At 51.6% G+C, this 18,958-nt stretch overlaps 1 protein-coding gene across 1 annotated transcript; it reads left to right on the forward strand.

Annotated features, from left to right (window-relative positions):
- Nucleotides 1-4,020: 4,020 nt before the first annotated feature.
- On the forward strand, nucleotides 4,021-8,391 carry BDKRB2 (bradykinin receptor B2; the record flags this gene model as incomplete). The annotated part of the gene is made up of 2 exons (XM_082618194.1): nucleotides 4,021-4,070; nucleotides 7,302-8,391. The coding sequence occupies 2 exons, from the start codon at nucleotides 4,021-4,023 to the stop codon at nucleotides 8,389-8,391; spliced, it is 1,140 nt and encodes a 379-aa protein (XP_082474320.1).
- Between the last annotated feature and the right edge of the window lie 10,567 nt (nucleotides 8,392-18,958).

Consider the following 18,958-nt stretch of genomic DNA (forward strand, 5'->3'; position numbering starts at 1 on the left):
CCACGTGGGGGGCTCCTGCAGCAGACAGGCACCCCTGGGGAGCGGGGGTGAAGCAGCGCCCATCCTGGACACGTTCACCACATGCTTCATGCATTGGACATGGATTCACTCATCTAGTCCTCACGGCCACCCTTGGTGGTGAGGGCTCTTTTTATACTAGCCCCCATTTTACAGTTGAGAAAAACGAGGCACCACGAGGTTAAATAATGACCCGATAGAGGGGGACCCAATTCCAGCTCTGGCTCCAGAGCCCGTAAGCCTGACCGTGGGGCTGGGTTTCCCGTTTGTGACGTGAGTTTCCAGCTAGACTCCTCAGACTGTGTTTCCCTCATTCGGTCATTCCATGCACAGGCTCTGACATCTATGTCACCTGTACAGTTACTTCTTTAATAGCGGCTCACTTCTGAACTGGTAACTCCATATCACCAACTTAAATGGGAAATGAGTATCATCTGTCACCAAAAAAAAAAAGCCTGTAAAAATAAATACAATGGACCATAAACAATCCGGTTAAAGTCTGGCTAGATTTGGGGGCCAGCCCAGGTGCTGGGCCTGCTGTGTTTGTTGAAAGGTGGGTTATAAACACCAGAGAGGTGCTGAAGACACTTTCTCCAGGGCTAACCCAGAGGAGTGGCTCAATGATTCGAGGTTATTTACCGTCCAGTCCACAACCTTCGCTTTGGGAAATACCTCCTATCTCCAACACACCGCCACAAAACATGGGGCATGAGTTGGCTACAGGATCAGGGGCTCCATACAAGGCAAATCCTGGCCCTTGAGAAAGTGACACTGTGTGTCCTGGGGTGGCCACAGCCGCAGAGCCCTCAGACATGGATTCTTGGGCAACCAAAATAGACTCCCTTGGAGACTAAAATGGAAATACTCTCCAAAGCACCAAGAGCCAGTGTTTATGTGATTCAACCAAAGGAAATACTTTTAAAGTAAGTCTTCTTGGACCAATTTCTGAGGGAGAATGTTGGATGTTTCTTCTAAAGCATCAGCTTGCAAAACAAGGGGAAAGCCCAGCTGCGGAGTCATCGGCCCAGCGCCCCGACCCAGACACGAGGATCAGAGTAGAGGCGGGAGGCGGCATGGGTCCATCCCCCTGCCCGACCACCGCTCCCACCCCCAGCCGTGTCGGCGAGGACACCGAGGCCCAGGGGGCTAAGGGGACTCCCTCAAATAACACCCAGAACCTCACACCTGATCGCCACCACCCTCAGCGCCGACGTGCCCGCCACACCACGCCCGCGCCCTCCTCCCGACAGTCCCTTAAATAGTTCTCTGACATCTGAGTTTATAATCCCAAGATATATTAGTCAGGGTCCAGTAGGAAAGAGAGGGCACATTCAGACCAGCTAATACTGGGTGGCGGAAGAGAATTTTAACAGAGGGTCTATTTTCTGCCTGTAGACAGCGCATGGGGACACTGCCAGGGCCTCAGAGCTAGAGCAGCAGAGGCCTCGGCAGACGACCCACTCGTGCCTCCCTCCCTCCGGGCCTGAGGCCTGAGCGGCAAGAGGAGGTGGCACTTACCAGCATCACTGGACAGCGAGTTGGAAAGGGCCCCGATAGGAGCTGTGAATGGGGCCAGGCTCAGCCAGCCCCTGGAGGCCCCCAAAGGAGGGAGCTGGGAGCCGGCACCCCATCCTCATTCTCCTCCCTCCCTTGGCCTCCTGCTGGTGCCCCCCATGGGCCAAAACCCATGGGAAGCCAGATGGCAGCCATCTCATCCCCAGGGAGTGGTCCCCGCACTCCCGGGACAGGGCTGGTGAGAAGCGGGGGGTGATGGATGCTCCCACATGTGGAGCATCCAAAACAGATGCAGAGGAACTAGAGTCGCCTCAGACTCCTACATTCTCCCTGGTCCTCAAACTACCTGCTCTCTGCACATCTGAAAGAGAAAAGCCCTCAACTTTGTTTTGAACAGGAAAGCAATGTTGACAGTCCTTAGCAAACAATTAGGGTCCAGTTGGGCTGATCCTGCCAGATCTGGGGACACCTGGCCGTGCAGACCCATAACAGAGGGCAGAGAGGGAGGGCTGCCACCTCCCCAGGGTGACCGAGCTGGGAGACCCTGGGTTAGCTATGCGGCTGTCACTGTCCTGGTGGAAATGGTGACCTCAGCAGGCAGCCTGAGGTCCCTCGGCTGGACAGAGAGCCCCATGGGGGCAGGGGAAGCTCGGCTTCACTCTTCCCCACCAAATCTCCAGCACCGGAAAAACACTCAATAATTGCTGTTGAGGAATGAATGATCTGAATACATGACCTCTGACCCCTAGTTGAATTTTCTTTCCATGGGCCCAGCAGGGCGCCTCAGAAAAGCATTCTACTAGGTCTTTCTTTCCTTCCCCTAACCCCCCTCCTCGAAAAATCAAAAGGACTTGCTGTGCATTGCATCTCTTGCAAGTTCTAAATCCTGACCTCAGCTCAGCTTGGGGGTTTGGGGAAACACTTTCTGGGTGTTAACTGAAGATCTTTGGCTTTATTTCCTGCTTACCAACCCAGTTTTTTTTTTTTTTTTTCCTAATGTGTTCAAATTTCCAGAATTGTCTGCTAACTGATCTCCGCCTCCCACAAGTGCATTGGGAGAGCTGGGCTTCTGGAAGCCAGGTGTGCAGGGTCTGCACAGACTCCTCTAGCTGAGAAGCTGCTGAAACCTAGGGCAGGGCAGATCCGTGGCTAAACACACGCACACACGCACACACACACACATGCATGTGCCCAGCTTTTCACACCCTTCCCAGACAGCAGCCAGAGGTCACATGGGATACTGGTCCGAGCTCCAGGTCTGGCACCAGAAGGGTTGAAGTCCCACCTCCACCTCTTGCCAGCAATGGCACTTGGATAAGTTACCCCACCTCTCTGCACCTCGTTTCTTCCTCTGCAAGGCAAGCGTACAGCCAATGCCTACCTCTCTGGATGAGAGTGCAGTTGAACTTGAAGAGGGAGAGGGAGGTTGCGTCAGTGCAAGCCCCATGGGGCAGAAAGGTCGTCACTTTTCCCCGGGGCTCAGGTGAGGACCCGGCTCAGAACTTGAGAGCACGTTGCAGCACTGACCACAGCTGTGGATTAGAAACACTCCTCTGTATTTGTCTATTAGGCTCGAAGGCCCTGGAGATCCTGTGTCTAATTCATCTCCACTGCATCAGGACGAGCCTGTCCTCCAGCCCAGCCCCCTCCCCGAGTTCCAGACCCACGTGCAAGTCTCTAAGCACTTCAAACTTCACAGGTTCAAGTCTAAACACATGATCCTGTCTCTCCAAGTTAGCCCTTCCCATTCATCCCCTTCATAGGACACAGCAGCCCTGGGACGGGGGTAGCAGCATCCTTGATCCCTTCCTTACCCTCATTTCCAACCTCTCCATGTCCAATTTTGCTCCAGACATGTCAGTGTTCCTCCTTAAACACCTCTGGAATCGGTCCTCTACAGTCTCCATCATCCCGTGCCTAGAAAAACAGGCAGCAACTGCTCCTGCTCCCACCACAATCCAGCCACCAGGGCCTAACACACATCCACACCCAGCATCTTCCTGCCCCAGGGCCTTTGCACCTGCTGCTCCTTCTGCCCAGACATCCTCCACCACCATCCTTTCACCCAGCTTACTCCTGCTCCCCCTCGGGTCTCATAATAAATATCCACTCAGCCCCTGCCCGTGGCTGGATTAGAACCCCACATTCCATGCTGTCATGGGACCTTGCATTTTATTTCATAGGATTTATGTCAGTTTTCAGTAATTTAGTGATTGAGTTATGTCTGGCTTCTCCATGAGACCATAAGCCCCCGGAGGACAGACGCTGTGCCTGTTCTCACATTACGTCCTGGCACCCAGTGTGTGATGGATGCTTAATAAATATTTGTTAAGTGAAGGCCTCCATTTCTCTTCCCTAGTGGAGAATTCATGTGTTTTATGGTCCCCAGTCCCACCACCTAACTGTCTTTTCTCCTCCAGTCAGCCTGGGCAGGCCGTTACTCAGGTCCCCCTCTGAGTCCAAGTGTTCTCTGCCTGGAAGAGATCAATGATCCAATCTGTTCATGAGGACGCTGTGCCCACCACTGCCTCTTTCAGCTGAGTCAAAGGGGTTCCTCGATTTACTATTTATGGGGCAGAGGGGAGGGGACAAGCTGGAGAACACCTAGGAGAGCACGCCCTTCCTCTCCGGGCCAACACTTGAAGCAACAGGCAATGGTAACCCAAAGACAAAAGTTCTCAAGGGCTGGTGAGGCTGGTGTTCCAATCCCCAAAGGCCTGTCGGGGGCAGAGGGAGTGGATTTTTATGTTTGAGGGAGGGGTGTGCAGGAGGAGAAGCACACACTACACAGATGGTCACGTGTGAATGACCCCAGGTGAACGTGAAAAGAAAGAGATTGAAATTCTGAAGTCAACACAAGAAATCAGACAGAGATGTGGCATGTCTCCAATGGAGATGGGACGTCTCCAGCACAAGGCTGACCTCTGGGGAAGGTCTGAACACTCTCAAGAGATAATGTGGGGGGAATTGATCCCGAGTGGAAGCAGAGGAAAGGGAGAGTCAGTCCTGAGGGGGGCAGGGTTAGGAAGACAAAGGGGAGCTGGGCCCAGCCGGGCCTCTAGGTCCTGTGTCAGGTGTGACCTACTATGGACATGACCAGATGGCCATCTCAGCTGGGGCCATGGAACACGGGCCCTCTAACTCCCGGTCAAGCACTCCCCAGGCCACCTTCTAACGATCCTGTGGCTTCTCAGAGCCAGGTATGGGCCAGGTGCCATCCCGTTGGCTAGGGACTACCTTGGGGGGGAAATTAACAAGCAGCATGTGGTGTGACACTTGAGTGTCTAGAGAGCTGGACCATGAGAGACAGTGCCCCAGGTCTGGGGCGCTAAGGAAACAAGTATTTTGTACCTGCAGAAATTGGGCCAAAGCCTGGACCAAGGGGACCGTGTAGGGGAGGTCTTACCTTCAGAGGCTCTGCAGAGAAGCCTGCCAGTTTCCATGGGTCAGGAATTTAGGGTCCAGTGGGGATGGCTTGTCTCTATTCTGTGATGTCTGGGGCCTCAGCTGGAAGACTCACAGGCTGAGGGAACAGAATCTAACCGAAGGCTTCACTGGGGCCAGAGGATCCATGACCAAGGTGGCAAGTCGGTTCCTCTCCATGGAGCCTCTCCATGTGGCTGCTTGAGTGTCCTCACAACATAGCAGCTAGCCTCCCCCTGAGTAAGCAACCCAAGAAGCCAAGGAGGAAGCTGCAAAGCCTCTTATGCCTCCGTCTTGGATGTCACACACTGTCACTGCCACCATGGGTGGGAAGCAAGTCACTAAGTCTGGCCACATTCACTGGAAGAGGACTTAGACTCCACCCTTTGAAAGGAGGAGTATCGAAGAATTTGTGGACATATTAAAACCACCATCCACTAGGAGGGCCTTTCCAGAGCGTATTTCCAATAGGGACAAAGCCTCACTTTCTCAGCACCCACTGAAGACTGCCCTTATCCCCTTATTCAACCCCATCACTTGCCACTTCCCACCTCCCCATCCAACATCTAGTCCACCTGCCAGAACACACCAGCGGCTTCCCCACTCCTGTGCCTCTGCCCAAGCTGCTCCTTCTGCGTGATCTGCCCTCCCTCCTTCTTGGCCCCTGTTGACATACTCTTCATCCTCTGAGACCCAGCTCCAGAGTTACCTCCAACCTCCTCCCCCCACATCTGTGTCCCTTGCCCCTCCTCCCACCCCTCGGCACTCATCGCGCACACTGGGTCGCAGGTGTTGGGAGCTTGGGCAGGGCAGGAGACGTGTGGTGTTCCCCTCTGGGTCCCTAGAGCCAAGGTGGAGCTCAGCACAGAGGACATGCTCAAGAAACATTTAAAGATAAATTGCATCAATGAATGAGTTCATCACACATCTCCAGTCTGGCCGCTCAAAGCCAGCCAGCTGCTCCAGGACATTTTCTGGGAAATCCCAGAGACAATCAGCAGATTCTTTCCCATGATCTGTTGCTCAGCTCCTCTCCCACGAGCCTACCCAACAATCAATTGCCCAGGAAGAGCCCCTCCACCTCCACCTTCCTTCATCCACCCCACGGAGCACTAGGAAAGTGCCCAATTAGTCCTGCCCTTTGCATTGTGCTTTTAGTTTTTCACTGTGTCTTCATACCTACTCTTTGATTAAACCTTGCAAGAGCCATGCAAGGCAAGCCAGGGAGAGAGCAAGACTCTATGACAATAAGGTGGAAGCTCAGAAAGGTCAAGCAATTTACCCAAGACAACACAGCTAGGGTTGGAGCCAATGTCTATCAAAACCCCGTGCCTATTTGCTGAAGTCGGAGGGGAACTTCCAGAAAGTGAACTAACTGCCCCCCGGTCTGAGTCTCACCGCTGGTCTGAGTCTCAGAGTGAAAGAGGAGCCAGTGGGTTAATGACGAAACCACCAATATAAGAGCAAGAATCTGCCAACAGCGGTGCTGGGGTTTGACACTGGTTACTTTAACAAGTTTGCAAAAAACAGGTAATTATTCATGTGTACTGAATCAAGTGCAGTGCTTGGGGCTTTCTGCACCTTGTCTCAGGTCCCCACCACAACAACCCTGAGAAGATTTTGTTATTCCCATTTTACAAGGTAGAACATTAAGGTTCAGAGAGGTTCATTAACTTACCCAAGGTCACACAGCTAATGAATGAGCCAGGACTGAACCCAGAGGACTGTCTGGCTCCAAAGCCCCTTCCCCTCCCTTTTCATCGAGCAACCGCTGCTCATCATCAGTGCTCCACTGACGGAAGGTACGGAAGCAAGATGCTGCCCTCTGCCGGAAGAGACAGGGAGTGGGCAGGTGGACAGTGGTCTCCAAGCCAGGCTGGAATCTCCCTGTCTGACATGATATCACTTTTCGCTTCTAATAAATTGCTCACCCATGGCCAGGCCACAAGAGGCTGAAAGAGACCAGAGCCCCTGGCGGGGGGGTGGCCCTGTGATAAGGAAGGAATGTGCTGTGTATCCTCCCATCATGGAAACTTCGAGGAGGTCCAGGGTCTAACACTCATGCTTGTTAGTCTGGGTGATGGATGCTGGTCAAGTACACATCCCAGGGGAGCCTGGAGGCGAAGAACAGGAGCTCTCAGTTTAAGCCCAAGGAGCAGAGACGCCTTTCTAAGACCCTGGGGACACAGGTGTGCCTGAACTGCCTCTGAACACTGCACAGACAGGGTCTGAGTCTCACCCCTGACTTTGCCGTCTGGAAGCATCCCCCTCTCCTTCTGCATCAGTTGTTTCTCCTTTCTCTTGTGACCCTGAGGTGTAACTGCCTCTTTTCCACTTTCCTGCAGCGCCAAAATGTTCAACGTCACCTCGCAAGTCCGTGAACCTGCTCTCAACGGGACCCCTCCCCAGAGCAGCAGCTGTGTCGACTCTGACTGGTGGAGCTGGCTGAACACCATCCAGTCCCCCTTCCTCTGGGTCCTCTTCATACTGGCAGCTCTCGAGAACGCCTTCGTCCTCAGCGTCTTCTGCTTGCACAGGAGCCGCTGCACGGTGGCGGAGGTCTACCTGGGCAACCTGGCCGCGGCCGACCTGCTCCTGGCCTGCGGGCTGCCCTTCTGGGCCATCACCATCGCCAACAACTTCGACTGGCTCTTTGGGGAAGTTCTCTGCCGCGTGGTGAGCACCGTGCTCTACATGAATCTCTACAGCAGCATCTGCTTCCTCATGCTGGTGAGCATTGACCGCTACCTGGCCCTGGTGAAGACCATGTCCATGGGCCGGATGCGTGGGGTGCGCTGGGCCAGGCTCTACAGCCTGGTGATCTGGGGCTGCACGCTCTTCCTGAGCTTGCCCATGCTGGTCTTCCGGACCATGCAGGAGTACAGGGCCGAGGGCCACAACGTCACCGCCTGCATCATCATCTACCCGTCCCGCAGCTGGGAGGTCTTCACCAACAGCCTCCTGAACTCCGTGGGCTTCCTGCTGCCGCTGAGCGTCATCACCTTTTGCACCGTGCACATCATGCGCGTGCTGCGCAACAACGAGATGCAGAAGTTCAAGGAGATCCAGACGGAGAGGAAAGCCACCGTGCTGGTCCTGGCCGTGCTGCTACTGTTCATCGTCTGCTGGCTGCCCTTCCAGATCAGCACCTTCCTGGACACGCTGCAGCGCCTCGACGTCCTCTCCAGCTGCTGGGACGAGCACGTGGTCGACGTCTTCACGCAGATCGCGTCCTACGTGGCCTATAGCAACAGCTGCCTCAACCCGCTGGTGTACGTGATCGTGGGCAAGAGCTTCCGCAAGAAGTCGCGGGAGGTGTACGGGCGGCTGTGCTGGCAGGGGGGCTGCGGGGCGGAGCCCAGCCAGAAGGAGAACTCCATGGGCACGCTGAGGACCTCCCTCTCAGTGGAACGCCAGATTCACAAACTGTCGTAGTGGGTGGGAAGCAGCCGGTGAGCACATGTCACCAGGGCTACTAATGCGGGTGACGATTGTTGCACAGTGATTCTCAGGCTGTGCCCCAGGAGGAATGGAAGGAATCCCAAGTGTGACCTTGGACAGTGAGTCGGTGTCTCCAGTAAATTCCTTCCCGGCTCAAGTTGCAGATGACAAGGCTGTGAGGTTGGAGTGATCTGGGACACAGCCAAGGGCTCCAGAAACACAAGAGTATTATTGTTCTTATTTGCCGCCACCTCTAGACCAGTCTGCTGCTTCCCAGGAGTGGAGGGAGCCTGGGGGCAGGGACAGGAGTGACCGAGCTTCCCTCCCTTGTGGTGTCCCACCTTGCCCCAGCATGACAGCTCAGATCTCCAGAAATGCCAGCCAGCTTTGGTGCAGCTGCTGAGTGCCCACGCAGGGCTCGGCTGAAGTTTTGCCTTGGGTTTCTTTAATCCACTCAGCTAGGACTTTGGAGGATGATTTCTCAGGTTAATGAAGGTTAAACTCTGAGAGATCCATGGTGTGAACCCGGAGACCAGGATTCTTTCATTCCCCTCATGGAAAGACAAGTGGTCTGTGCCAAAGAAGAACCCAATAAGCACTTATCCAGCACGTGCTGTATATGCAGCCTTGAGCACTGTGGGTAAGAGAAGAAAAAGAAAGTACAGTCTCGGTCTTGAAGGAACTTGCAGACTCATGTGGGGATAAGGCAGCACCTGCAGCCACCAGAAGGCTGTTCTAGACATGGTCAAGCAAGGCACAGTGGGCGGGCAGAGCAGAGGGGTGAGGAGAGGCCGCCCCAGCTCAGCCTCTAACTAGTTGCACGTGGCTGTGTCCCTGCCTCGGTTTCCTCCTCTGTAACACGAGGCTGTTGGGGGATTAAAGGAGCTAACAGGCATAAAAGCACTTTGACAAATGAAAGGTAAATGTGAGGCATTATTACGCCCACAGAACAGGAATAAATTTATTATAAGGAGAAAGACACAGGTTCAGCAAAAGGGCCGTAGAGGATAATCGGTAGCTAATGGTGTGGTGCAAAGCGCCCATCAGTGTCTGACACATACTAGGTGCTCAGTGTTAGCTCCCTTCCACCACCTGTCCTTCGCATCAACGTGCCCACACACACACACACGCGAGCACGCGCACACACAAGCATCTTCAGTGGAGGTGGGAGAACGCCCTCCCCAACCCGTAGATCATTTGCCCAAAGACGCAGCTGCAGACGGGTCCGCGGCTCTGCCTCCTGTGGGCGGGGCAGGGGCGGGTCGTTGTGCCGAAGGGCGGAGTGGGCAGTGATGGACGGGGCGGAAAGCCGGTACCAGGTGTCGGGCAGGATGAAGCTGGACCAGCATCCTTGGCCAGAGGCTTAAGACACAGCCCTAGCCCCAAGCCCGAGGTCCTCCAGGCAGAATTCGTTTCTTCTTTTTCTACACGTTTTATAATCTGCCTTCTGTGGCCGGCCCACGTGGAGATAACGGAGAACGCACCGCCCAGGCGCCAACATCAAGCCCTCAGAGTCAAGGCAGGGAGGCACGCTCAGTAGCAATGGAGTTCGGGACGCGTAATGCAGGCAGCGCCCTGGAAGCACTCACTCGATCAGTAAATGGGTGATTTGTTAGCGGGCTGTCTCTCTGGAGAGGATAGAACCTGGGGGACCAGGAGGATTTAGATGGCAAAGAGCCCATAAATACTGCCCAATCCAGCTCTGGATTTTAAAAGAAAAAGAGTCACAGAAGATTCTTCCCCATCCCAGCCTTTGTTTTGTGCTGCTCATACCCCGATGCCCAAATAAACATACACACTTCTAGCTGGAGAAAGAAAACAGAGGAAATAAGAAATAGGAACCATTTAGCATTAGAAAGAAGCAGGAACCATTTAGTATTAGAATGAAGTTAAAGCATGTGCATATTGTGAGTGAGGTAACACAAAAGGAGGCTGGGCTTTGGAATGTGTACCACTGATTCATCAGTGGGTGTGTATGGTCTGAAGGTCTCCTATGAGCAGAGCCGCATCACAGCCCTGGGCCCCTAATGGTCATTTAGGGTCCACCCGTGGGCTAAGGAGCAATCGGTCTGTGGGAAGGGAGCTGCCCCGTGGGTTGTGTTGCTACCATGATAAAGAACACCTGTCCTGTGAAAGGTCCAAAGAGCTACTACATTGTAAAGAGGAAGCATTTCGCAAACAGGGAGAAATGGATGAACTGCATAAACATGTGTTTTTGTCCAGCATAATAAAGGGATGAGGCATTTTTGCGCAGTTCTTTCATTTGTTACAACTCCCGAAAACCTGAGTCTTGTCACAGACACTGCCGTGGTGGTTAGAAGTCTTTGGGCTGGGGGTTCCAGTTATTTCCACTCAACCTACTTTAGGGCTTCTATAAGTCAGTGGTGTCCAAGCTATTGTAATTGCGTATCCATATAAGTAAAAAAATTTTGATTATATGTACCCAATACGTACACTTATTTACATGTATTAAAAGGTACATTCTAAAATATACTCAAGTACAATCTAAGGAATTTCAACAGGGTTTGAATATTTTCTCCCATCCCATATTCCTACACTGGTGACTCATTACCAAGCACTCATCAGGTGCGCATGAGGCCCCATGAGGCCCTAGAATCATAAGGATGACTGTAATTCAATCATCCATGCATGTGATATATATCTATTAGGTGCCTTCCATTTGACAAGGTCTAGATCAAACAGTTGTCTAACTACAGCTTGCATACTACCAGTGACGGGGAACTCATTATCCACTCCATTTTGAGGTCCCTTCATTATTCATGCATTCATTCACTCATTCATTTATTAAAAAAACTTGCTTTCTGTGTCTACAGAAATGACACTGCTCTGTCTCCACATCCATCAATCCATGCTAGAAACCTGGGGCTCATGGTAAAGAGGAATACCCTTCTCTGTTCTTCCTTACACCTAGTGAATCAGCACCTCTTTTACATTCCACCTAAGTATTTCCTGGATCTATCTGCTTCTTTCTATGTCTAATCATCATCTCTTATTGGTCTCCCCATCTCTGATATTAACTGCCACCATCTCCCAATTCATATTCTCCACTCTTCAGCCAATGACGTCTTTTAAGAAGGCAAAGACAATGATAGGGAAGCTATACATGTAAAGAACATGTAAAGATCAGCGTTTAAGAGCCAAGGCTTTGGGATCAGGCAGACCTGGATTCCAGTTCTGCTTCTGGCTCAGACTCATTTGCTGTGTGGTTTTGGGCATCTCAGTTATCCTTTCTGAGTCTACATTCCCTCATCTGTAAAATGAGGATAGTAATGGCATCCACATCATAGAACTGTTAGCAGACTTAGTGCATGAAAGTGCTTGCTTTTGAACTTCTGGCCTCCTGCACCATGAGAGAATAAATTTCTGTTCCTTTAAGCCACCCTGTCTGTGGTACTTTGATCTGGCCGCTCTAGGAGACGAATACAGATGTTTTAACAATTCTGAGTGCGTGCTCACCCACCAGGTGCCCGTCACAGTCCACACACACTCCTTCCCCCAACAATGGAGGAGGGAACCAGACACTTTCTTCAGGTCTCCTGGGGTTTCGAGATGCTAGTTGGTGATAGAAGGTGTCCTAAGAAAGAATGGGATACACCATCTTACAGAATTTTAGAGATTTCTTCACAGGGAAGATACTGAGGCCTCTCTCAAGGTAACATAGCGTGTTGGGGGCTGCCCAGGCCCCCACAGTGTGTGCACCACAGGCCTCGACACACCGTGTCTACTGACCCAGGGCCAGGGCTGCCCTGTTTCTCTCCTTCCCCCTAAGGCAGGCCAATTCCAGGAGTCTCAGACCGGGTTAAGAAGAGGCCACAGGGCCCAGCTCCCAGCTTCCTGACAGCTTCACCACCAAGCCCACCTTGGTGGGACGTTGTTTATAAACAACCCTGAAAAATGGCCCAAGACAGAGCTCTGAGGCTCCTCTGGACGCCCCCCTCCACGCTGAGTCACCGCACGGCCCACTCAGGACAGTCAAGTATGCCTGCCTATTCCTCTCCCCAGTCCTGGCCAAGGCAGAGGACAGCTTACGTAACCCTGCTGTGCTCACGCTACCACCGCCTTGTGCAACGGCCAAGTGATGAAACCAGAGCAGCTCCCGCTGGCTGCCAACGAAGGGCCTGCTACATCGCCATCTCACCTGATCCCCAAACTCGGAGAAGAGGCCCACTTCACAGATTAAGAGACTGGGTCTCCTTGGGGGGCTGGGGGAGAGATAAATTAGGAGTTTGGGATTACATATACACACTACTGTATATAAAATAGATTAAAAAAAACAAGGACTTACTGTATAGCACAGGGGACTATATTCAATATTTTGTAATAATCTATAAGGGAACAGAATCTGAAAAAGAATAGACATATTTATGTGTATAACTGAATCATTTTGCCGTACACCTGAAACTCACACAACATTGTAATTTAACTATACTTCAATTTTTAAAAGTGATTTTAAAAATCCAGAAAAAAAAATAATGAAGAAACTGAGGCCCCAGGAGATGGTATAAAAAATGGCCCAAGTTCACCCAGCTCAACCGTGATGGAGCTGGGATTTAAACCCCCGTGACGTGGTTCCTCGGCCAGACCTGCCCACCCTGGCTTCCGCATCAGACCTCAAGGACCAGGGTCTTGCTTTGGAATCAGATTCTTTCACAAAGTACCAGTCCCCTTGAGGAAGACAAAGCAGTGAGACCCCTGACAGCTTGACAGCTGAATGGCCTTCTGGGCTAGTCCGACCCCTCCCCCTCGGCCTCCAGCCGGAAGAAGAGAACCTCTCATTTGGCAACCCCTCCCCACTCCATTAGTTGCCCAAATTCTTTTCTTCCACTCAGTCCTGACCTCATTTTCTTCTAGAGCTGCAGGGCTCCCCTTCCAATGTTTAAGCTCTCTTTTTTTTTTTGCGGTACGCGGGCCTCTCACTGTTGTGGCCTCTCCCGTCGCGGAGCACAGGCTCCGGACGCGCAGGCTCAGCGGCCATGGCTCACGGGCCCAGCTGCTCTGCGGCATGTGGGATCTTCCCGGACCGGGGCACGAACCCATGTCCCCTGCATCGGCAGGCGGACTCTCAACCACTGCGCCACCAGGGAAGCCCTAAGCTCTTTTGATGCCATTATTTCCTTCTGCAGAGTTTCCGAAAGTTTCTCAAAAAACAAAAACAAAAACAACAAAAGAAGAGTCTGGCTCCTGATTGTTCAAAAGAGTCTGAGAGGGCTTGGCGCAGTGGTTGAGAGTCTGCCTGCCGATGCAGGGGACGCGGGTTCGTGCCCCGGTCCGGGAAGATCCCACATGCCGCGGAGCGGCTGGGCCCGTGAGCCATGGCCGCTGAGCCTGCGCGTCCGGAGCCTGTGCTCCGCAATGGGAGAGGCCACAACAGTGAGAAGCCCGCGTACCGCAAAAAAAAAAAAAAAGAGTCTGAGAAATGCAACTACTACATCTTTCTTGTGGGGCTGCAGAGATGCATACTGAAGGCCCTGGGAAGACCTGCAGGCAAGAGGCCAGTCCACTCTGCTTTGTCTAATGCTGGGCTTTGTCTAACCCATGGGCTCCCGGACTTGATGGGCACAGAACCTTCTTCACTGCCTACTCCTGCCTACTCTGCTTGCCCAGTGTCTCCTGCTCCACCTGAAGCTGAAATGTTGGAATTCCTCAGGCTTCAGTCCTAAGCCCTCTTCTCACCTCTCTACAGGGCCCACCTAACTAATCCCAGCCAGGGTCATGACTCTAAATATCATCTGTGATGCTTAATCTTATGTGTCAACGTGCCTGGGCTCCAGCACCCAGTTATTTAATCAAACACAAATCTAGGTGCTGCTGTGAAGGTATTCTGTGGATGTGGTAAACATCTCCTATCGATGGACTTTAAGTAAAAGAGATCATCCTCGATCATGTGTGTGGGCCTCCTCCAAGCAGTGGGAAGGCCTTAGGAGCGCAAACTGTGGTTTCTTGAAAAAGCAGAAATTCTGCCCCAAGACTGGAGCTTCAGCTACTGCTTGAGTTTCCAGCCTGCTGACCTGACCTACAGATTTTGGACTTGCCAACCCCTACAATGATGTGAGCCAATTCCTTGAGATAAATCCATAGATAGATAGATAGATAGATAGGTATGATAGATGATAGATAGACAGATATGATAGATAGATGATAGATAGATGATAGATGATAGATAGATGATAGATAGATAAATGATAGATGATAGATAGATAGATGATAGATGATAGATAGATGATAGATGATAGATGATAGATAGATGATAGATAGATGATAGATGATAGAGATGATAGATAGATGACAGATAGATGATAGATAGATGATAGATAGATGATAGATGATAGATAGATGATAGATAGATGATAGATAGATAATAGATTAAGAGATAGATAGATGATAGATAGATAGATGATAGAGAGATGATCGATAGATAGATAATAGATAGATAGATGATAGATAATGATAGATAGATTGATTGATAGATAGACAGATCATAGATAGATAAATAGATGATAGATAGGTGATAGATAGATAGATAGATAGATAGACAGATAGATGATAGATAGATCCTATTGGTTCTACTTCTCTGGAGAGCCCTGACTGATACACATGTACGCAAACAACTCTCTTCTGAAAAATCTGCTCTGATCTAAATGCCTACTGGAAAGCCACTTAGGTATTTCACATGCATCTCCAACTTAAGTCCAAAACCAGACTTTCTGATTCTCTTTTTAAGAAACATATTCCTCCCTTCATCTCCCCCATCTCGGTAAATGGTACCACCCAGTTACCCCTACAAAAATCTGTGATGCTTCCCTCCGCCCCTGCACCACGAGGCACCCCTGGTCCTACCTCCAAACAGCATCTCAGACCCATCCCCATCTCTGGCTCCTCTTCCCGCCTCAAACCCTTCCAGCCCATCTGCCACACAAGAGCTAGGGTGACCTTTCTAAATGTTTAAAACCCTTTGGTGGCTTCCTGTTTCTGGTCGATGTGCCATCCAGATGCTCCTTAGGGAATGAGGGACCTGTTACCCCAGCTGCCAGGGAAGCTGCCGGCAGATAGTGCTTACCTTAAGGGCTGCTTCACCCAAGGTCATGCCGTCTTCCAGGGCATCCTTCATCCAGTGGCTGAGAGAAGGTAGGAAGCCCAGCCCTCTTGCCCCGACTCAGACAGCTTTGAAGCATCATCCCATCCAGGAATTTTCACAGGTCTTCGGAAGCTTCTCTTAAGACGACGCTGCAGCTCAGTTCTCCCTTTGCCCGATCCTTCCTTCCTTTCACTCTCACAGGTCCTGATCCCTTGGACCTCCTGCACCCTGCGATGCCACTGGACATGGGAAGCTCCAAACTCCATCAGCCGCTGTCCCAGGCTCTGTCTGGTCTGGCCCTGCCCAGCGTCCACCTCCTCTCCAGCCCTTCCACCTTCTGTGTTAGCTTCTTCAGTTCCTCAAGCAGATGGAGCTGTCACAGCCTCAGGGCCCTTGTTTATGCTGTTCCCCCTGGCTGCACTAAGCTCCTCCGGCTCTGTAATTGGTTCCTCCTGTTGCTCCCAGTTTTCCCTCTGCCTCCCTGACCTCCCTCAGTACAAGTCCTCACACCCTCTCTGTTTCGTGGAGCACTGCATCCTGAGCTGTTTCTTCATAGAACGCACCACAATTACAATCACAGTTGGTTTTCTCTGTTTGCTTGTCTGTCAAGGGTGACCCTGAGTCTTACAGGAAAGGTGAAAGTTATCTTCCACATTCAGTTTCCCTGTACCCAGAGTTTGCAGCTCAAAGAAGCATCCCCCATCATGGGGGCCAACATGACCTATGTTAAAGACAAATGCTCACAGCATCAATTCCATCTCCATTAAATACATCATATGAGAACTACTGGTTTCAAAGGAAGAGGAATTTTACTTCATGATTCCATTTTTTGCAGTACATGTGGGCCAGTTAGGCATCTAGGCTGACTAGAAAATGGGTACTTTCTCCTAGATTACACAGAGAAAAGTCATAAAACTGGGAAAAACTATATCAATATATATAAACATTCATCTTACCCTGTGAACATATGTATAAAGTGATATTGACAGTTTCCATGCATGTGTATGATCTTCAGAACTGCTCTCAAAGCAGGGCATGATCTCAGATAAAGAAATCGAGGGTCAGAGCATTCCCAGGATTGTGTGGGTCACACAGCTCCCTTCCAGGAGTATTGCAGGTGGACGGCCTACCCCTCTGTACCCACTCTCTCAGATCTGAAACTGTTTAATTCCCTTTCCTGTGCCAAACCAAGAGCCTTTGGGGGCACACCTGCACAGGGCCTGCCCCAGGGTAAGAGCTATGTGATCTCACATAAAGAATGACTAAATGGGGCGGGGTGGGGGAACGGCTAGAACCTGGGCTTTCTGACTCCAAGTTCCAAGTGAGTGTTCCACAAACACATCTGTGCACATGTGTGTTTATGGTATGCATGCGGGTCCTTCCATCTACAATGTTTTTCTCAGCTTGCCTGCCTTCCAAACTCCTATTCGTCTCTCAAAACCCCACTCAAATATCCTTCCACCATGAATCTTTCCCGACTCTGCCTTGAGCAGAATTAAATCCTCTCAGTCTTGACACTCAGACAGAACCTTGGCACTTCATTGCCACTTTGCATTCCACAAAGTATAGTCACTGGATGTCTGCCTGTCTTTGTCCTCAGCCAGACCAAGAGCTGCTCAAGGGGACAGCATTCACCTTTGTCCCTCCAGCGCCCACACAGGACCTGGCACCCACAAGGGGTTTGGGACATGCATGTTGATACAGAGACAAGCTGTTGATGTTCTTGTATATAAATAAATAGAATTATGAAGTCATTCAGCAAATATTTATTAAGCATGTGAGCCCTGTTGTAGGGGCTGGGAACATGACTCTAATCAAAAGAGATAAACCCTTTGCCCGGTGCAGCTCACATTCTGCTGGGAGAGACAGGAAGTAAAAGATAAACGGATGAACGTATCCAGGTGATGATAATGGCTGTAACAAACAGTGAAACTGGGCAAGCGGGGGAAAGGCTATTTCAGGGGAAGGCTCTCTGATAAGGGGGGGATGTGTGGGGACCAGAAGGACCTGAGGGAGTGAGCGTGCAGGTCCCTATGGGAAGGGCGCTCCAGGCAGAGAGAATGGCCAGTGCAAAGGCCCTGAGGTAGGAGACAACGCAGCTTGTTCAAAAGAGAGTGAGGAGGCCAGGGAACAAGCGGAGAGAGTGAGAGAGATGCTCAGAAAGGCATCAGGGGGTGGGGCACTGTGGCCTTGAGGGCCACTGTCAAATCTTAGTGTCCTCCTGGGCCCGAGACAGGACATGCCATGGTCTGACTTAGGCTGTAGAACACCGAGGAACATAGCTGGTGATCCTCTGGCAGACCCCTTCTGAGTGTTGCCCCTGGGCGGGTATTTCCTGAGGGCCAGCCTGTGCCAGGCTCCAGGATGTGTTAGCTCATGGGATCCTCCCAGCTTCCCTAAGAGGCGGTTTCTAGCGAGCACACTACCCACCTGAGAAAACCTGATCTCCCAGAGCAAGGCCAACGTGGGGATGGAGAGTTTTCTGTGGACTTTCTTAAACTTTCGTGGTCCGTGGAACCCCTGTCCCAGTGGAGTTTTCTCTGCAGAGTGACAGGCCCCAAGAACCCTTGGCTTCTCAACGGCCATGAACTCAGGCCAGGGCAGCGCCTGCGCCGCCTGAATACCCAGGACACACTCAAGTTGGCAGCTGTCTCCCTGTTGATTTCTGGGTCTTCGCGCTTTGTTAAACCTACATGGAGGAGTTTATTTGTATCTCCCTGACGTCATGACCCCTTCCTCCAGCCCTGCCCCGCCCTGCCCACTTTGTGCAGCAGCTGTGCGGGGCTCTTCTGCCGTGGCCTTTGCCACACATGTCTGCGGGTGTCTGCTTGCTCACCTGCCTCATCCACCCGAGCGTGAGCGGCCCAGCACGGATGCTGAGACGTCCTCTCTGCCCCCGGCCCCCAGTTCGCCCCTGGCCCCAGGGAGCTGCTCCCCACGTGTTTGCAGAACAGGAAGAAAAACGCTCAGACCTGTGCTCAAAAGAGCAGAGCTTACAATGGGATGTGAACGATGGATGGACATGAAGCAGAAAGAGAGGATTGGGATGGTGATTTCTAGCGAACGCTCACAGGCCGGTGAGTCCAGATGCATTAGGCCCATGGGACTTCCCTCTCAGCCAGAATGGAAGAACCAGGTAGAGGTGGCTCTGGGTGATACGGCAGGACCGCCAAGGAGTGTGTGAATTCCAGGGGGCGGGGCCATTGAAGTGACAAAATCCAAGTCCTTATGGAATATTCATCTAGCCCAAGGATAAACTGAAGGGAAAAAAAATCAGAAAGCAAGGAGATTGGTTTGGGGTTCTTTGTTGCAGACTTATTTGTTGCATGAGTGTCTAAAACCAAGATGGGAAGGAAGGCTTAGGCAGAGGGGAAGAGCGCCAGCTAGACGGAAACAAAAATGCTGCCTTTCATCCTGGTGGGAAGCCGCCCCGCGGTCGTTTTCTTTCCTTAACTGCGGTGGAGA

Source organism: Mesoplodon mirus (genome assembly GCF_964341445.2).
Source record: "Mesoplodon mirus genome assembly, chromosome: 4".
Lineage (NCBI taxonomy): Eukaryota > Metazoa > Chordata > Mammalia > Artiodactyla > Ziphiidae > Mesoplodon > Mesoplodon mirus.